Source organism: Nomascus leucogenys, chromosome 2 (assembly GCF_006542625.1).
Source record: "Nomascus leucogenys isolate Asia chromosome 2, Asia_NLE_v1, whole genome shotgun sequence".
Taxonomy (NCBI): Eukaryota; Metazoa; Chordata; class Mammalia; order Primates; family Hylobatidae; genus Nomascus; species Nomascus leucogenys.
Genome location: NC_044382.1, coordinates 149,351,577 through 149,371,852, shown reverse-complemented (window position 1 = coordinate 149,371,852; position 20,276 = coordinate 149,351,577). Strand labels below are relative to the sequence as shown.

Here is a 20,276-nt window from a genome sequence, read left to right as displayed (position 1 = left end):
ATACATTTTGGGAACCTGTTTAGCCCTCATCTAATTCATCAGTGAAGACAAGATAACCATTTTCATAGGTTTGTGTATGTCAGGGATCTAGGGAATTCTTGGGCACTTAATAGATGCTCAATAAAGTTAGTTTTGCCTCTTCTTCCATATGCTCCTCCCTTCTCCCACCCAGCTCTGACATTCCCAGTTATCTGAGCATCTCCCACTGGACAACAGATCAGTGTGAAGGTCTCCTGCCAGGAAACACCTGCCTGCTACCATGGTCTTGGCCCGGCTTCCTGTTTTGCCTTGCAGCTCCTGCAGAGCCCATCCCAATCGCCCCCCCGCATCTTCCCCCCACCCCACCTGCCTAACAAACGGTCTCCCACTCCACTCCTGTCATCCCATATTGGCAAATTTGCAGCCAGTAGATCATATTCGCAGTGTGAGGGAATCATTACCACCTGCTAATATTTTTATAGAATTTCATAAACTTCGTCATTCATGAATCATTTACAGTACTTTATTCCAATGAAGAGTTCACAAATCACTCAAATGCTGGCAAAATGCATAATAATGAGTAATATTTCACGAGGCTTTGCATTAGTATGTCAGCTTCCAATACTGCAAGAGATAAATTATTTTGCCAGGTGCTACTTTGGGTCAGAAGCTTGGGAAGTTCTTCTGGGGACTGGGGCAGAGAGGAGTGGCAAGATGGCACTGGGTCATGGAAATGGATGGTTTTTAAAAAGTAATAGATCACCCAGCCAGCCAAACTCCCTTCCCAGCCCCGGTAAGCAGAGTTCCTAGGAAAGGAGCTAAGGAATTTACAGGCTAGATCTAAAATCTAGTTGGGGATAAAACAGAAAGACTGTTTCTTAGTGATTGAAAATGTAGCGCTTTGGAGCTGAAAAGAAACGGATCTGGATCCCAAATCCAATACATGCCAGCTGTGAGACCTTGAAAAAGTTGTTTAACAGCTATTTGCTTATCTGTAAAATGGTGTTAACACCTACTTCTTAAGTCTCTTGTGTGAAATGGATTAAATAAGAGAATGTATACAGAGTGTTTAGCACAATATCTGCCATGCAGTGTTCAATAAACAGGAGCTTCAATGGTGATGCACTTTTAGGGGCCCAAGGACAAATGTATTCCAGATTATCTCTTATCATACAAATCCCTGAGGTTTAGATCAAAATGTTTCTTGTTGGATTTGGAAAACGTTAATACATTAACACGTACTTGCATGTGAGTAGCACTTAACTTTAAACAACAGAAACATTGGCGCTTTTACGATGGCAACACCTTCACCTGCAGGCTCTCTCTTTTTCTTTTTTTCTTCTTCCATTTTTCTATTTTTATTTTTATTTATTTTTATTATACTTTAAGTTCTAGGGTACGTGTGCACAACATGCAGGTTTGTTACATATGTATACATGCGCCATGTTGGTGTGCTGCACCCGGCTCTCTCCTTTTTAAACTTGCAAGACTAGAAACTAAAATGAGGATTTGGAGACCTAGCATTCTGCTCTTTGAAGAACCACATTTACGACCAACCATGTTGACTACCATGAATACCATGGATCTAGCTGTACTACTAAAATAGTAACTTATTCTTAAACAGGCACTTGAAATGAACTGAAATTGCAACATTCCTGTGCCTAAAGTAGACCAACATGAGAGTAACCCAGTTCTCATCATCCAAAAATAAAGAACCACAGAGTGATCAGGGCTCTTCCTTAAACTTGCTTCTTCAAGGAAGAAGCTTCAGCAACTGTAAGAAGCTTCAGTGAGGGTGTGATGAAAACAGGACAATGACTGAACTGAAGGGCACAAGGCACGGAGGGAAATGGCATCACAAAGTAGGCCCTCATGAGCGCACTGAAGAGTGCACTGCTCAGGGCTGGGTCCCAGTCTGCCAGTCGTAAGTAACCCAAGTACTTGCGTAAGAAACTGCATTCCCACTAAATACCAGTAGCCTTTCCAATGAGGGTACATGAGCCTGTGCTGGTGTTATCAACAAGCCATGTTATAAACAAGGTACAACTTCCTGGCATGTCACCTACCCACAAAAGAGAGGAATTCAAGCCAGTTTATTTTGAAATAAAGAACTAGAATAAAAGATAGATGAAAGCAAGGAACCCAGTGTGTCTTGTTGCTACTGCATCCTCCTAACACCTTGAAGAGTGTCCCTTACCCTATAAGCACTCAATTAAATGTATGTAAAAGGAATGAATTGCTCAATCAATATGCCACGAAGTAGACTATAAAAGTATAGTAAAAACTCAAGATTGCTCAAGGGAAGTTCACACCGGACATGAGAGATTCGGCTATAACTTGGAATCCTTTGGGTTTCCACTTACCTTCCTTCACCTTTAATATCATTGATCACTGTCACCCATGTAGGAAGATTATATGGTGCTCATTATGTTTAGAGCATTTTCTAAATGCTTCATATGTGTTAGCTCATTTAATCCTTATGAGATCGTATGACATCATCATTATTATTTTTCCCATTTTCCAGGTTAAGAAGTTAAGGCAGACACCTTCTCAAGTTTCCACACCTAGTACATAATAGCCATGATTTGAATGCAGCCAATCTGGCTGTGCGCGGAATCCATGCTTTTAACTACCGTAATATCATATGGCCTCAGTTTTTAAAAAGTATGAGAAGCTCCAAGCTGCAGCCCAAGCTCTATTTTATTAGCTGTTTAGCAATTACTAGTTAGCAAAAACTAGTAATTTCATTTTTTATAATCCTCAGAAACGTTAGCTGTATTCACACTTTATGGACAAGAATCCCAAGATCAGGGACGGTAAGAGTGTTGCTCAAGGTCCCACAGCTCAGTACGCACCAGCGCTGAGACCTGAATGGAGGATCTCAGACCCTGTATTAGTCAATTCTCATGCTGCTCATAAAGACATACCTGGGACTGGGTAATTTATCAAGGACAGAGGTTTAACGAACTCACAGTTCCACATGGCTGGGGAGGCCTCACAATCATGGCAGAAGATGGAGGAAGAACAAGGGGACTTCTTACATGGTGGGCAAGAAAGCAGGTGCAGGGGAACTCCCATTCATAAAACCATCAGATCTCATGAGACTTATTCACTATCAGGAGAACAGCACGGGAAAGACTCATCCCCATGACTCAATTACCTCCCACTGGGTCCCTCCCATGACATGTGGGAATTGTCAGAGCTACAATTCAAGATGAGATTGGGGTGGGTCCACAGCTAAACCATATCAGACCCCAGAGCTCTTGATCACTCTGCTAAGAAATTATGAAATTTATTGTATCTTTACTTAGTATTTTGTGTCAGAACTTTCTTGGAGACTCCCATGATGGGCACAGAAAGAGAAGAGGGCATCTACCCATAGTCTGCTGCTAGTTGTTTCTACAGCAGCTGGACACCAAGAGCTGCCAGGTCACCTCTGGTTACTGTCAAGGCCAGCTGGAACTGGGTATTTCTGAGGGCACCAACATTCAATTTATACAACTACCCGATTCCACCTTGAGTACAAGCTGGGACTCATGGCTCATTTTTCAGTTCTCATTGACAGGTGGCTCCCCCAGCAAATGCTCAGAAAAGGCTTTGGCAAGGCGTCCGAGATGGAAATCTGGAAGGCGCCCGCATCCCCCCAGGGTCCGAGACCCTTGAGCACATTGCCCAGCAAGGGTTCTGCTGGAGAGTGGGGACTGTACTATGTACCATCATGCTACTGCTCTATGTTTGTCCAGCACTTTATGCCTCCAATGCCCTTATAGTATCTTCTCACTGCAAACTCACAATAATGCATTTAAGTAGGTAAGAAAACCAATCAATCAATCAATCACTTCCAAGTACAACCATTAACACACTGATTTTTCTTTATCATTTTTGTTAAACATATACACCTCATGATATGTGCGAATACTCCACCGGTAATGAGGATACCATATATGTCTGTATGTTGTTTTCGTTCAACATCTTGAATCTTTCCCATATAACTACAACTTCTTCAAAAGCACTTTAAATGGCTGGAGAAAACTGCCTTGCAAAATCTGCCATAATTTAACTAGTCCTTTATTGCTGAATATTTAGCAATTGTTTTCACCCTAAGGACCATGTCTTGCTAATTATATCAGGTCTTGAGGTTTATACCTCTTCCAGCTCTAGATCATCAAGCCGGTCTCTGGAAAGCCAAAGTTGCCCTGAGGGTTCTGACCTCCTCTGAGATGCCCCAAGGGTATCCCTTCTTGGTCTCTGGTACCCAAAGTCTGATGCAGGCCTGGAGGGCTCTGTTGATGAGATAAATACCCCCCACTGTTGCCCTGTCAGGGTTCAACTCCATCCACTTCAGCTCCCACAGAAACACCCTAAAGCCATGCAGTCCCGGGTTTGATGAAGCACACAAATAATGAGCTCAGTGGGAAGAAAACAATCTTTGAAAGCCACATTTCTGCGCACAGGGTGGGCATGGCGGAGGGGTACTCACTTGATAAACAGCGATTACTTCTCTGTCCAAGGTGCGTGTCACGGAGACGCTCCCTGTGTTCTCATTGATTCTGAAAATTCCTTTAGGATCTTGATCTACTCCCTTTCCAGTAAGCCGGAACTTGGACCTTTCTGGCCTGTCACTATCGACTACCTGGTCAGAAAAACAGAGAGACATTAAAAACCGTCTGGAAGACGCAGAGAAAGCACATTGCAAACATACTTCCGTGACCAATTCATTAATCACAGGTGCCAGCACAGGGGTGCCTGGTGAACACAGATTTGACTAACGTAACAGCACCAGAAATAGCATCACTGCCAACGCCTTTCATCCTAATATCCGCATCTTTGCAGTTGGCAGCTGAGGAAGCTCACCAGCACTGGGGTTGACATATAGTGATAGATCAAGGAGGGCAATAATGCCAGTTCAGTCAAAGTTGGACATTTATATTATTTTTAACTCCACAAAACATATGTTTTTAAAAAGATTATCTGTAAGCAAAACAAAAAAGGCAATGGAAGCCATTTGCTGGGTACGCATTGCTCAAGATTCAAGGTATTTACATATACCCAATAATCCACAGTGTCACCTGCCCTGTCACTTCTACTGGGTACTAGGCATGGTGCAGAGGAAGCACTTCGTCTCATCAGAAAAGGTTTATACATATACATATATACATACATATACACATATACACATCTATTAAGGGGGCTTATATATATATAATATGTATATAACCCCTAAATATTATATAAAGCCCCTATATATTAAATATATATGTATCTATATATAGATACACACCTCAATTTAGGGGTTTTATATATGTGAAACCCCTAAATATTACATATATTATGTATATATTAAACCCCTATGTATTATATATATTAAACCCTTATGTATTATATATTAAATATGATATATTAAATGCTATGTATTATATATATTAAGCCCTTATTATATATATTAAACCCCTATGTATTATATATTAAATATTACATATATTAAACCCCTATGTATTATATATATAATATATAAAATATACATGTTATATATATAAACCTCAAATTAGGGGTGTGTGTATATATATATATATTTCAATGTTGGGGGCAGAGGATATTATTATTTCCACTTAATGGATGAAACCACTGAGACAGTATGAGTTGGCAAGCTGGCCATGGCCAAAGCTATGAAAGAGATAAAAATGGGTTCAGAATCACATCTTCCATTTCTCTAGAGACACTGCAATACAACATACAACACTGTCGTTTCTGAATTTACTTTATGTAATTTTCCTACAAATTGTCGACCTAGATTTGACATTCAAAGAATAAATTCAGAAGGGAAAGGTGAAGGAGAGTAGTTCCAGGCAGAGGGAACAGCACAGACAAAGGCAGCAGGCAGACAAGGAAGAGTCTGGAAAGTTGAGGAAATTGTGAGTTATTGGCATACGCTTAAGCATGTAGAGGGTTAGGCTGAGAAGCAGTTGGGGTCAAAGTATGGGGAGTCTTTTTATGCAGATGTGCAACTAAAGATAACTATTATTGGCATAAGTGGACTCTAGAGTTTACCCTCAAGTATTCATCTATATTTATGACACTTTATCATCAGAACCTTCAAACGTTAATTTGATTGCAACAAAACAATTTAAGGTCATGAACACAATAATCATTCAGGACATACAGATAAAAGAAAGCTGATACAGATCTAGCTGTTACCAAATTACAAATGAGCAGGCACCTGTTGAAACATAGTCAACAGCACCTGGAGGGTTTAGGTGGCTAGGACAGGAAACCTGCCTTCTCCTAGTGAAAAGGAGTCCTGCCCGCCTCCTACTCCACCACCCCACCACCCCACCACCCTAGGCCACTTTAGCTGCCGCCAAGCCTGCAATTCCGATGCCTGACACCAGGTGGCAATGGTGCCTAAGGCAGCATGAACTTTATGCCAGGGTTCATCTTGCAGGATCACACAAGACATTACAGGTTTTTTTTTTTTTTTTTTTTTTTTTTTTTTTTTTCCGATTAAGAAGTGTTGTTTATTAAAATGCATTGAGTGTTGACTAAACACCAATTACATCTGTTTGTATTTTTAAGAGTAACTGAAAATTGGATACAAAAGAAGATTAAAAATAAAGCACGTGGGCCGGGTGTGGTGGCTCATGCCAGTAATCCCAGCACTTCGAGAGGCCAAGGTGGGTGGATCACTTGAGGTCGGGAATTCGAGACCAGCCTGGCCAACATGGCGAAACTCCGTCTGTACTAAAAATACAGAAAATTTAGCTGGGTGTGGTGGCGCCCACCTGTAATCCCAGTTACTCTGGAGGCTGAGGCAGCAGAATCGCCTGAACCTGGGAGGCAGAGGTTGCTGTGAGCTGAGACTGCTCCACTGCGCTCTAGCCTGGGTGACATAGTAAGACTCCATCTCAAAAATAAAAAAAGGTATGTGATACTCTCTGATGAAAATAATTTTCAGTCACTGCTTCACTTGATTAAACCAACTGACTCTTTTCCACTGACCACTCTACTTGCTGCCTGGAAGCCCCATGAGGTCAAGAGCCACAGCTTACTGGTCTCACCATTGGATCCCTGTGGCTGGCAAGTAGCAAGAATGAACTCCACCGACTAGACAGATATATGTTGCAATCCTAGCTTTCCCAGTGATCCACTGTGTGAGTATGAACATGGTCCATTGCCTCATCTTTAAAGTGCAGATGACACCACTTACTTCCCAGCATTGCCGAGGGTTTAATGAGATGGCATGTATAAAGTACATGTCCTGCCACACAGAAGGGGCTCAGTTAATCAAAGCTAATAATTCCAATATTAATCATCACAATAAAATTATACTGTTGTTAATGGGTAAGAATGGTATCTCTATCCTTTTCTGAGGGAATATGTGGTTTCCTCTTTTTTTTTTTTTTTTTTTTTGAGACAGAGTCTCACTCTGTCACCCAGGCTGGAATGCAGTGGTGCAATTTTGGCTCACTGCAACCTCTGCCTCCCGGGTTCAAGTGATTCTCCTGCCTCAGCCCCCTAAGTAGGTGGAACTACAGGCACACGCCACCCCGCCTGGCTAATTTTTATATTTTTAGTAGAGGTAGGGATTCCCCATGACGGCCACACCAATCTCGAACACCTGACCTGATGTGATCCACCCGCCTCAGCCTCCCAAAGTGCTGGGATTACAGGAGTGAGCCACCACGTCCCGCCTAGTTTTCCTTTTTAATAACAAAATTCACAGGACTCCCAGAAGAGAAGTGCTCTGGAAACAGCTCCCTGCGTGGGAAGGGGTCACCAAGCACACTCCGCTCTTCTCTGTCACTGCTGTCGTTATTGTTTGATCCCTCTCTGCCAGCAGCAATATTTACTGTGAAGGGCAAAAGAACAAAGCTTCCATGGTATGGAAGGGGACCCGAGCAGGTTGTCACTGCTGCCTGGGGGGTGGCCAGCTTTTATTCCCTTATTTCTCCCCACCCATTTCCCACTGATTGGTCTATTTTACAGAGTGCTGATTGGTCCATTTTACAAACCTCTAGCTAGCTACAGAGCACTGATTTGTGCATTTTACAATCCTAGCTATAGAGTGCTGATTGGTGCATTTTACCATCCTCTTCTAAGAAAAGTTCTCCAAGTCCCCACTCGACTCAGGAAGTCCAGCTGGCTCCACCTCTCATTACCACTTTTGCCCAAATATGGATTAAAACTCCTTCCTCTTGTTCTCCTAAGCACACCTGAGATGAGCAGGTCCTTTTTGAAGATTCTATTAAAATAGAATGCATTCTAATGAGAAACGAACATGGGAATTCTACAAGAGCTATGAAGCAATCATGCTTCCCAAGAATGGGCTTCTCTGACCCATCTATCTGCCAGACACAGGCCCCGCTGGTGACGACCTGCCAAGAAAAGCCTTCTGGGCTGTTAGTTATCTTTTCTTGACGCTTCTGTGCTCAGAAAAAGTTGGGAACACAGCACCCAGACCTTCTAGAAGAAACAAGGAGAGGGTGGGGGAATGGGCCTCTTGGGACAAACATCACCACCCTCCCGTTTCTCTGCCTGCCACTCGGCACAGAAAGCTGAATTCTAGACCCAGAAATTATCCCAGGGTGACTTTCCCTTCTGCTGCCAAGGGTGGGTCTCAGTCATTTTCTTGCCCTCTGTCAGACAGCTTGAGCCACTTGATGGTACAGACACAAGGGTCTTAGAGGGAGGACCTAGCTGAGTTGCCTCCTGCTGCTGAATTGAAATTACTTATTCCCCAGGAAAGAAGCCAGTACCCATTGTGAGGGCCCCAGCTTAGCACTGCACACGTCTGTCTCTCTTCTGTCTCTCTTCAACTTTTCATGTTCTTAAGGATGTGGCTGCTTAACCTGCCTCCTGCTCCTCAGAGCTATGTTCACTTTGAAGGAACACCCACAGCCAAGAATGGTGTTCCCAGAGTGATAGGCCCTATGGGACCACCAGTACAGGGAAATGAGGGGCGTCACTTCCAGTAGGGGCCTTGCTTTCTCTAGAATAATTGGTCTCAAGATATGATTCACTGGAAAAGTATCAGCATCACTAGGAACTCATTAAAAATGCAAATTCCCAGGCTTCCCCCAAGCCTCTTGAATCAGAAATCAGGGTGGGGGAGAATTGCTGGCAATCTGAGCTTTAACAATCCTCCCCAGATGATTCTCATGCATACCCAAGTTTGAAGACCAGTACTTTGGGCAGATTTCAGCACCATCCCTGTTCAGTATCAGTGATGCTGGTTTCCACCGCTACTGTTTGGAGCCCTCTGCTAAAAATAGGCTGGGTCTGTTTGCCACCTTCTTTCTAGACCTATTTTAAACATATAACACTAACAGGAACTCTCTTAAAAACCTGTTTCGAAGACCTCAGAAAGCACAGTTGGTTTTTCTTAAAGTCACTAGATGCAACATCTCTACATGTGGTAAAGGCACTCCATGGCTTGGAGGAACCTTAGAGAGGAAAGCATGAAAGTGGAGTGGGGAGACTCCCTCTTCAGGTGAAAGCTCAGTGTCTTGGCTCAGTTTAGATCCAGGAGGAAGCTCAAGCCCTTCTGAATTACCCACCACCTCTCTAGCTTCTTGGTGCCTAGCGGGATTTTCAGAGGGACCCCAACGTATTCCAACCTCATGAGCTGGGGGATGGAAAGTATGCAATGACCATAACCCAAGGATACACTCAGCCATGCTTCGAAACCACTCTGTGCAAATCAAGTGTGTTTCCAGACCACCTTGATTACGCTGTGCTCAACTCCTGGAAACGCCACAGCTGCAGCAGTTGAGCCTGCAGCCCTTTGTTGTTGTTTAATGTCAAGAAATATAAGAAATCCAGTGCACTCCTCCGGCCAAAGCAAACCCTGCCACGAGTCTCGACTGTTGCAGCAGCTGTTAAGGCCCATTATATACTCCATAGCACGGCTTCACAATTAGTGAGCCTTTCCTATTAGTCTTTGTAACTCAACACTTCTTTTCACAGTGGGATTTTTTTTTCTTGTCCTCTGAGTTGGAATGGAAAAAATAGCTAAGGATGAGAAAGAACATGAGCCCCTGGTGTCAACACTCTGGAAGTGCATGTAAACAGCACACAGGAGTCTTGCCTCATACCTGGGTAAAGAGACTTCCTGGCTGGCTGTTTGGGGCGGGGGTGGGCATGCACAGCTGGGAGCAGTGTCTTCTGCATCTGGGCAGGGGCAGGGAATCCCGAGGCCTAAAGCAGGTAGTGACTCCTTGATCTGATTTTAAGGGCATTCTCACTGTATACTTTTTATAGATGTGACACAATATGGACAAAGCCAATGTTCCATTCTGTTCCCCTACAAAGTCCCATGCCTACCTCTATTCTCAGCTGTAATGAATGATACAATGTTGTATGTGTTTTTAAGGTATTTACATACATATGAACTCCTAGACTATATAGCAGCTTTGAATAGTTTTACATAAATAGGGTCATTATATATGAATTATACAATTATCTCTACTCAATGTGGTTGAGGTTTGTATGTGTATATGTGTGTATTCATTTATGAACTTCGGGTGGTAATTTTAGATTTACAGAACTATTACAAAGATAGTACAGAGTTCCCATGTACCCTTCATCCAATTTCCCCTAATGTTGACATCTTACATAAAAATGGAACATTGGTCATAACTGATAAATTAACACTGATACTCGACTATTAACGAGACTCCAGATTTTATGTATTCAGATTTCATCAGTTTTTCTAGTACTTCTTTTTTTTTTTTTTTGAGATGGAATCTTGCTCTGTCACCCAGGCTGGAGTGCACTGGTGTGATCTCGGCTCACTGCAACCTCTGCCTCCTGGGTTCACGTAATTCTCCTGACTCAGCCTCCCAAGTAGCTGGGACTACAGGTGCGTGCCACCATGCCCAGCTAATTTTTGTATTTTTAGTAGAGACAGGGTTTCACTGTGTTAACCAGGATGGTCTCAATCTCCTGACCTCGTGGTCTGCCTGCCTCGGCCTCCCAAAGTGCTGGGATTACAGGCATGAGCCACCATGCCCGGCCTCTAGTAACCTTTTTTTTTTTTAACCAAAGTCCAATCCAGGACCCCCCACTGCCATGTGTGACTGCAGCGTTTCATTGCATATTCTGGTACTTCCCTATAGGTTCTCACTTTCTTGAATTGCACTTTAATCACTTTCTCTTTTTTCCTTGTATAGAAAATGAATTCGATGTATCAGAATGACAGATTCGCCAACTTCCGCATGTCATTGTCCTCCTCCTACCCTCTGCCAACCTCTATCCTCTGCTCCTTAACTCAGATCTCAAGTAGCTACTTTTGCCTGCTTTGTCCTCAGAGCCTAGAACAGTATGCAGTACATGGTGGGCTTTTAAATAAACATTGCATAATGAATAAGTAAATGAATATTCAGTAGTCTCCTCCCTGGCCTCCATGTTTCTGACTTCTCTCTTATCCCATGTCCTGTCCTAATTGCAACCGGAATGGTCATTCTAAAATGCAAACCCACATCTGACTGGAGCAGTACCCACATTAAAACTTGCAATGGACTTGGCACGGTGGCTTATGCTCATAATCCCAGTAATTTGGCAGGCTGAGGAAGGTGGATCACCTGAGGTCAGGAGTTCAAGACTAGCCTGGCCAACATGGTGAGACCCCACCTCTACTGAAAATACAAAAACGAGGTGAGCGTGGTGGCAGGCGCCTATAGTCTCAGTTACTCGGGAGGCTGAGGCAGGAGAATCGCTTGAACCCGGGAGGCAGAGGTTGCAGTGAGCCAGGATCACACCACTGCACTCCAGCCTGGATGACAGAGTAAGACTCTGTCTCAAACAAACAAACAAAAAACACCCTGTGAAAACTTGGAATGGTTCCCTCTGCCCGAGGGTAAAATCTCAGAGCTCTTCTTTGATGGGTCTCCACCTGCTTCTCCAGTCCTGAGCCACAATCCAGCATGAGGCACAGCCCTCTGAGCTTTGCCTTTCTTTAGCCAGACGGCCATCCCCGACCTAGTCTGCTGGGGACGCCCTCATCTTCCTGGACTTGGTGCCAGCGATTTACTTACCCACTGAAGCTTCCCTTGACCCTTTCTCCTGCCCACTCCATTCAGACTTAACCTCGTCCACCTGAGCTCTAGCCCTCCACGCCTGCAAGGTCTGTTAAAGCGAGGGGAGCAGCTTGCCTGTTGGCGGGTGGTGGTAACTGTCCCTCAGGCAGTTGCTTTCTTATTCTCTTTCACATTACCAGGGCTTGGAACATAGAAGACCCTTGATTAACACTTTGAGTGAAGAAGTACAACTTTATTTGCCTGTTTTTATATGATTATAAAATGTCTCATAAACTCACAAATTAAAAATAAGTTCTGTCATACAAACCTCCTTTTTCTTTTTCTTTGAAAATGCAGCCACTTTACCTGGAGACACATTTTCAGAGCTTTCTTATTTCTCTTTTTACAATTCCCCTCCGTGGTAAACGCACCTGATAGCAATAACTTACGCATACCCTGAAAATGACTCTGTGTGGAGGATACACCTGGATGTCTGTTCCAAGCCAGGGAATCTGGGAGTGGCCAACCTGGAGACTGGTTCCTTGTCTATGAGGAACATCTGAGCCCCTGGCCTGTCCCATGGAACATGGATGGCAGATCCAGGCCCTGACTCATAGGTTGAATGAAAGTTGCCAGGTGAAGGATGTTAGGGAAAGGGCGCTAATTGAAAATGCTGTGTAAACAGCATGCCTTTTACAAGCAGCTGTGGTTCTGTTCAGCCTGCCACCGCTGGACTCCCCTATATGGAAGCATCCAATAAAACCCCTCGTCTCACCGGTGGCTCCAGGTCTCCTCTTTGGCATCTTGAACCTGGTGCCACCCCCACTGGAGTTGATAGGGGTTCAGCAGAACATCCCCATAGTGAACTTCCCAGGCAGTGGTAATGCTTAGGAGTTGAAAAAGGACTTAATACTCTCCCCATCCTTATAATTTGCAGGGGTCTCTTTAAATGGAGACCCTCCAAGCAAACACTGTGCTTGTGAGGCAAGGCAGCTTCTAGATAAACCTTCTAGTACCCCTTCCCTGTCACATCCAACCAAATTGATGCGCCTAGTTTTCCTCTTTGTAGAAAATCAGGGGACACATATTGAGAGGATGAAAACTATATATATGCATTATTATCACAAGGATGCAAAACTAGGAAATAATCAGACCTTCCTTCCTGGTTACCAAAGCGAACAAATCACATGTGAACAGCATTGGTCTTTAGAGGATGAAGGTAGGTGTGATACTTTTTCCTTCACCCTTATAATATTTTCAGTTTTATAAAATGAGCCTATATTACTCACACAGGAAAAGACAACTTTTAAAAACATGTAAGAGGAATTACTGGAGTTAGATGCATATGCTAATTTAGAAGATGTTTTCTACTCTATGTTAAATAGAAAAAAAAAAACACTGTTGCCTTTACCTATAGTCGTTCAGAGGCATTGTGTTTATCATTAGCCTGCTTCTGTAAGGTAATCTGTAAGCATTAATTAATTCTCAGCTGTGAGTTAGTCCTTGACATGCCTTTGAACTTGAAGACACAGCCATTCAGCAGTCTGGGTAGCTGGAGTACCATGCTTTTCTCTCACCCTCATGCTGCTCAACCGTTTTCAACCTCAAGGTAGTAAATTAGCCAGGGAACTAAGGAAAGCTCATGGCCAAGAGTCACCATACCCTGGTGGAGAAACATGGAGCCAAAGTTCTCGCAATCCAATGAGAAGGATGGAAGCTCCACACCCACCTTATCAATCAGCAGTGCTCACGCCAGCTAGGGCTGGCTGTGTTCATCACCAAGGTCAAATGGAGCTCCCATCATCCCAGGGAAGGCACTAAGGTTAAGGGCAAGCTAGAGCACTTGGGAAGAAAAATAAAACTGCAACAACACACAATGAGGGGATCTGAATCTACAATCCAGGTCCTTCATCTTTTAGTGGTCATTGTGCCAGACTGTTTTCCTTCTTTTATAGCAGACTCTTAAGATTATGCTTAAGTCTAACTTAAACTGAGCTCTACAGAAGTCAATGTTCATTGTTGGGTTTTTTGCATTATTTTCTGATACCGTGCCCTTTTTTTTGGTTATTTTCACGGGCTTCAGTCTTTTTTTCTTTAAAAAGAGTATTTGTTGATTTCTAAGTATTTGCAGGGGTTTAATTTTTTTCCAATTTATTATATACTAATGTGGCTAATTAACAGTTCTACCTTTGAATGTTATTTTAAAACTTATTATTGCCCAGGTGCAATATCATCTTTACCAAGTGACCCATAGACACATGGAAAGAATAAGCATTGTGTAGCATTTTTCACAATACCCAAAATGTGGGAACAACTCAAGTGTCCATCAACAGATGAATGGATAAAAAAAAGTGTATGTGTAGCTATATGTGTACATATGTAGAGATTGTATATGTCTACAGGTGTGTAAATATAATGAAATATTATTTAGCCTTTAAAAGGAAGGAGATGCTGATACCTACTGCAACATAAATGAACTTTGAGGACATTATACTAAGTGCAATAAGCCAGTTACAGAAGGACAGACGTTGTCTGATTCCACTTACAAGACATATAGAGACAGAAAGTGGAACAGAGGAGTCCAGACGCAGAGAATGGGGAGGTAGCATTTAATGGGTATAGAGTTTAAGGTGAGGAAAATGAAAACGTTCTGGAGATGGATGAGGATGATGGTTGCACAACAATGTGAATGTACTTAATGCCACTGCCGTGTACATCTTACCACAATTAAAAAAAATAGTATTTTCTCTTTGTAGGCCACATAGTTCCATATTTATCTTTTCTGGTATTAACTGATTAAACTATTCAGATCCTATCTGTCCTTGCTTATATGTTGCTTTCCAGATCTGTCACATTCCGAAGTATTTTAGTCTGAGCACAAGTGATTTTATCCAGTTGTCCCTTAAAGTGTTTGTTTGCTTAACCTACTGTGGTTTGAATGCACAGAGATTGTCAAGGCCCTTTTGTGAATTGTAGGCACCAGGAGGCTCTGTAAAGAAAAATACTCTGGTCAGTGTCCTTTGTCTCTTGATTGGAGCAAATAGTGGGTCCCCCAAAGTCAAATTCCTCCAGTATATAATTTTGAAACTTTCTGGCTCGCCCTCACAACACAACGGTTGAAATGTTATGGAACTCTTGTGGTTTAAGAGCCATCGCTCTGATTAGACTCTGTGCTCCTAGGAGCAGTGGCCACAACTGATTGCATTTGCTGGTGTCCCACAGAGCCAAACCCAGTTTCTGGCACAAAGTGATTGCTCAAACATTTGTCATCCTGTGAATGAATGTATCTCGACATTTTCCTAAAAGGACAAAACTGGTAGGTGCATGTGACAATGCCTGGTATGCTGATCTTGGAGCTGGGCACGAGATCCAGGGCACAGCTCCTCATGGATCTGCCATTGTAGCACGTCATGGGTGACACTGGAGGAGGTGTGCAGTGGATCTCATGCCCAGCCCCCTGGCCTGGGGACATGAGATGTGCATGAGAAGCTGCACATGAACCTTCATGAGATGAAGATGAAGATAACACGAGATGGTGCAGAGGAAAGTCTTAGGTGAATTCTGAGATTGTCAGAGAAATCCTGGCCAGAGGGCTTCATAGGCAATCACTCCTTGTGTTTTTGAGAAGATGGTTGTGATATTAAGAAGCAGACAGAGAGAGGAAGGAAAAGCTGCCAAAAGTCCTCCTCCCCTGGTTGAGGTAAATTTCCTCATAGAACCCATAGGGCATGTATGAGTCACCCTTTCATGCCTGTCCTTCCCAAAGCACACCAGCCCTCCCCGTAGTGAAATATGAAACCAGTACAAGGCTGTTCTCACTGCAGGAGCTCAGTCTATGCCTGTTAATAATATATCCCAACCTACACTGACATTCGCTCAGCCTTGTGGTCAGTTTCTGTCTCATGACTTTGAATAAGATGTTTTCCTTTGGCCAGGCACCGTGACTTATGCCTGTAATCCCAACACTTTGGGAGGCCCAGATGGGTGGATCACAAGGTCAGGAGATACAGACCATCCTGGCCAACATGATGAAACTCCATCTCTACTAAAATACAAAAAATTAGCTGGGTGTGGTGGCACGCACCTGTAGTCCCAGGTACTCAGAAGGCTGAGGCAGGGGAATTGCTTGAAATCAGGAGACGGAGGTTGCAGTGAACTGAGATCATGTCACTGCACTCCAGCAGGGCAACAGAACAAGACTCAGTCTCAAAAAAAAAAAAAAAAATGTTTTCCTTCTTGGGCACCATTTCTTGTAACATATTATCTCCCTCAACTTCTTTTCTTCCATTCAAAATACTTATTGATCATTTCTGACTTCCAGAGTACTCATGGCCCTCAAGGGATCCCTGCTCAATAAACTCTATGAACCCCATCTTACATAACATGGGAGATGAGCTGAAAGATGCCTCAGCAGATCAGAGGGAGGAGGAGGAGTCATCTTTGGGTCATTCAATCATTGCATTTTATTTGCTGGGCCCAAACCCCCCCTAATTGCTAATCAGTATATTTTACATCCCTTATTGTCCCAGTGAATAAACAGGTATTTGTAAGTGTCTGTTTCTGAACTTGTGAATTCTTAATGCATTTTGTGTGTTTCACTCTCCTGGTCACTGAGGCCCTTGAAAACACTCTCCTTGGCTTTGCCTTTGGTTGTTCTGCTGTAAGTCAAGGTGGCTCCTGGAATCTCTGGTGAAAACCCTGGATCTCCTGTACTTCCCATCTCTTCTATTCACAGATCAGATTTATGGTATCAGAAAGTAATCATTGAGGCTGCCCCAGCCCGTGTGGGCTCGTATCCTTCTGGGCACATAGCAGTGTGCTTCCGTGACCATTTGGACCTGGATGTGGCCGTGGGACTTGCTTTAGCCAGTGAAGTGTAAGTGAAAGTGATATGTGTCACTTCAGTTAATTGTGGGCAAATGCATCAGGAACTCTAGTGTGCCTAGATACATTCCATTTTCCTTCCTCATGGTGACCAGCAATGTTCCAAATTGTAGTGACTTCATGGACCTGGGTCCCAAAGAAAGGACAATGACAATGAGGAACACAGTTCCCACCTAACCCTCTGTGGGCGTGGAGCTGAATCAAGCTTTTGTTTCTTTGATCAACTGAAATTTGGGGTTTCTTGCCACCAAAGCCTAACCTATCCTGATTAATATACACAGTGTTTAACAGAGCAGGATTTAAAGACACATTGAAACGCATCTGCATTCCAGTTCAGGGCTCACAGACAACGTGGACTTATAGAAAGCTGTGTAGCCTCTCTGAGCCTCACTCCTGTCTTCTGCACAATGGAAAATAATGGAAAGGCTCATGGTGAGTGAATGACCTGAGACATAGGAAATGCTTAGGTACATAAACATGCTCGATAGTTTACAATGACGATGATGATGACAATGACAGCTGCTACCATTTATTGAGCACTGACTCTGGCACATGCTATTGGTAGCATTTTACAGGCACAACAACTCTATGAGGTAGGTATTGATAATAATCTCTGTTTTACAGAGGAGGAAACTGAGTCCCACAAACCTTGCCAAAGTCTGCTAGATAAAGATTTTGGATTTGAACCAAATCCCCCAGAGCCCATGGTCTTGACCCATACTTCATAGGGGCAATGGATGAGCGTGTCCTGAGTTGGGTAGGAGCACTCACCCCAGTAGACCCAACAAGGCATTGAGCCCGTCACTGATGGAAGACATCCCAGTTGGAACTCCCTGTGACATGGCCACTCCATTAACACTGGCCAGGAACATTCATCTCAGGCCCATGTCAGTGGCAGAGCCAGGACGAGGGACTTCAAAGTCTCGATTTCCAGATTTATGTGCATCCAGTGGGTTGCCCGTTTCCTCTGTACATCAAACTCTTGGCAGGAACATCTTTAACTTCTTACACCCCTGAGCTTTGTCATAATAATGGTGTAATTTGAAGGGTTTCATGTGCATTTTGCCATCTAAAAGGACAATAAATTAATCATGCCCTCGGACGCTGTTGAAATATACATGCTTACTCTCTTGCCAGCTTGCCAAACTTCACTTCCCTGGAGTTGTTCAATTCTTCCTTCCATAATTTCAGACATCATTACTGTTCCCAGGGAAAGGTTAAACCAAATTTTTTTTATTAGTGTATAGATTTTGCTTTATTTTTTATTTTTAAATCTTTCTTTTTTTTTTTTTTTGAGATGGAGTCTTGCTCTGTCACCCAGGCTGGAGTGCAGTAGTGCAATCTCAGCTCACTGCAATCTCCACCTCCTGGGTTCACACCATTCTCCTGCCTCAGCCTCCCAAGTAGCTAGGACTACAGGCGCCTGCCACCACACCCGGCTACTTTTTTGTATTTTTAGTAGAGACAGGGTTTCACTGTGTTAGCCAGAATGGTCTTGATCTCCTCACCTCATGATCTACCCACCTCGGTCTCCCAAAGTGCTGGGATTACAGGCATGAACCACCACACCTAGCCTTATTTTTAAATCTCATTTTACTATGTTATTTTAGATTTGGGGGTACATGTGTGGGTTTGTTACAAGGGTATATGGCATGACTCTGTGGTCTGGGCTTCTAATTATCCCATCACACAGATAGTGAACATACTACACAAAAGGAAGTTTTTTTGTTTGTCTGGTGTTTTTGTTTGTTTGTTTTTTGAGATGGGGTTTTGCTCTTGTTGCCCAGGCTGGAGTGCAACGATGCAATCTCAGCTCACCACAAACTCCGCCTCCTGGGTTCAAGCAATTCTCCTGCGTCAGCCTCCCGACTAGCTGGATTACAGGTGTGCGCCACCATGTCTGCCTAATTTTGTATTTTTAGTAGAGATGGCGTTTCTCCAGGTTGGTCAGGCTGGTCTCGAACTTGTGACCTCAGGTGATCTTCCCACCTCGGCGTCCCAAAGTACTGGGATTATAGGCGTGAGCCACTGTGCCTGGCCCCAAAAGGAACTTTTTCAGCCCTTGCCCTACCCCATCCCTCCTCACTTCTGGAGTCTTCCGTGTCTATGTTTCCTATCTTTATGTCCATGTGTACTCAATGTTTATCTCCCTGTACCAAATATTTACACACTTATTAAAACCAGAGTTCAGAGAAAGTATTGTAATAAAATCAGCATTATGAACCTGGCACTATTCCCATTTGCTAGTAATCAACATGAACAACTGAAGACTTTCTGGCTGGAAATTCATGTTGACTGCCCTTTCCCTTGAGAGTTTTAACACTTACTCTTATTAATCTTACCATTCAGGACAAATTTTAACATGAAGACTGATGCCTGGAAATGTAAATAGTGTCAAAAATAAATAAAATTTCCATCATTTTCATCAAAAATCCTGACATTCTGTTCTGCCTTGCATGTCCCTTCATTGGAAGGATGTGTAGACATTTTTGAGGTTTCTCAGTCTGTGAAGCCGTTACTGTCTCTTCCAATTGGATCATGCCCTGATTAAAATCTTTCCAGGGCCCCCCACCCCATTGATTTCAGGAAAAATTCAAGTGCCCTCCGGAATGCAAGGCTGTTTATAGCCAGATCCCTGCCTATGTCTTCAGCATCAGCTTTTGCTGAGTTTGTCCACATCCCCTCATCCTATTTTGCAGCTGTTTTCCCCAAAAGCACCATGCTTGGGCCTAGCACTGTGGCAGTCCTGGGCTGCCCTTTGTGACCCAGAGTGTCCTATCCAAAGCTGAGCCTGGCCAATGAGATCATTTCTTTGGGAAGCCTGGGATTGGGACAGAGAGAGACTGAGGACCCTTAAAGTCTTATCAGCTTGAAAGTCGAGTCTGCCATTTTCAGAGGACACTATGGGGCCATTAGCAGAGACCCTGGCAAAGAAAACAGCCTATGGAGAAAACTGAAATAGAGTACTAAATGCTTCTGTAAACGAATCCCATGCAGGTTCAAACATGGTGACACCACCCTACAGCTGGTAAATAATCTTCTCTGACATTACTCAATCTTATTCCTCAGCCTTGGTCTCGAATTATGCTCTGACACTGGGCTATCCCAGTCCCCTTTCCCAGTGGTGTCTGGGAAATGGCTTGAATTCACCAGGACCTTACCACATGGGTTTCCTGTGGCTCATTACATTGTTGCTACTGAAATCTCAATTTATACTCATCTCTTTGCAGACGACTTCCCTGGCCACCTTATTGAAAGAAAGTAGTGCCTTTCCTTCCAGCATCATCCTTGTCTTATTTTTCTTCACAGAACCCTCAGCACCTGATGTATTTCCTGACATATTTACATCTCTTGTCTCTATTTACCGTTTAAATATAAACTGTGATAGCAGGAATTTTC

The 20,276-nt window shown here is 43.4% G+C and overlaps 1 protein-coding gene across 2 annotated transcripts in view; it reads right to left on the bottom strand.

Annotated features, from left to right (window-relative positions):
- CDH13 (cadherin 13) overlaps nt 1–20,276 on the bottom strand; it is a 1,172,242-nt gene that overhangs the window by 568,152 nt on the left and 583,814 nt on the right. For both annotated transcript variants that reach the window (XM_003272479.3, XM_004087455.3), the window contains one exon: nt 4,460–4,612. In XM_003272479.3, coding sequence (XP_003272527.1) covers nt 4,460–4,612 — 153 coding nt within the window. The remainder of the gene's footprint in view (nt 1–4,459; nt 4,613–20,276) is intronic.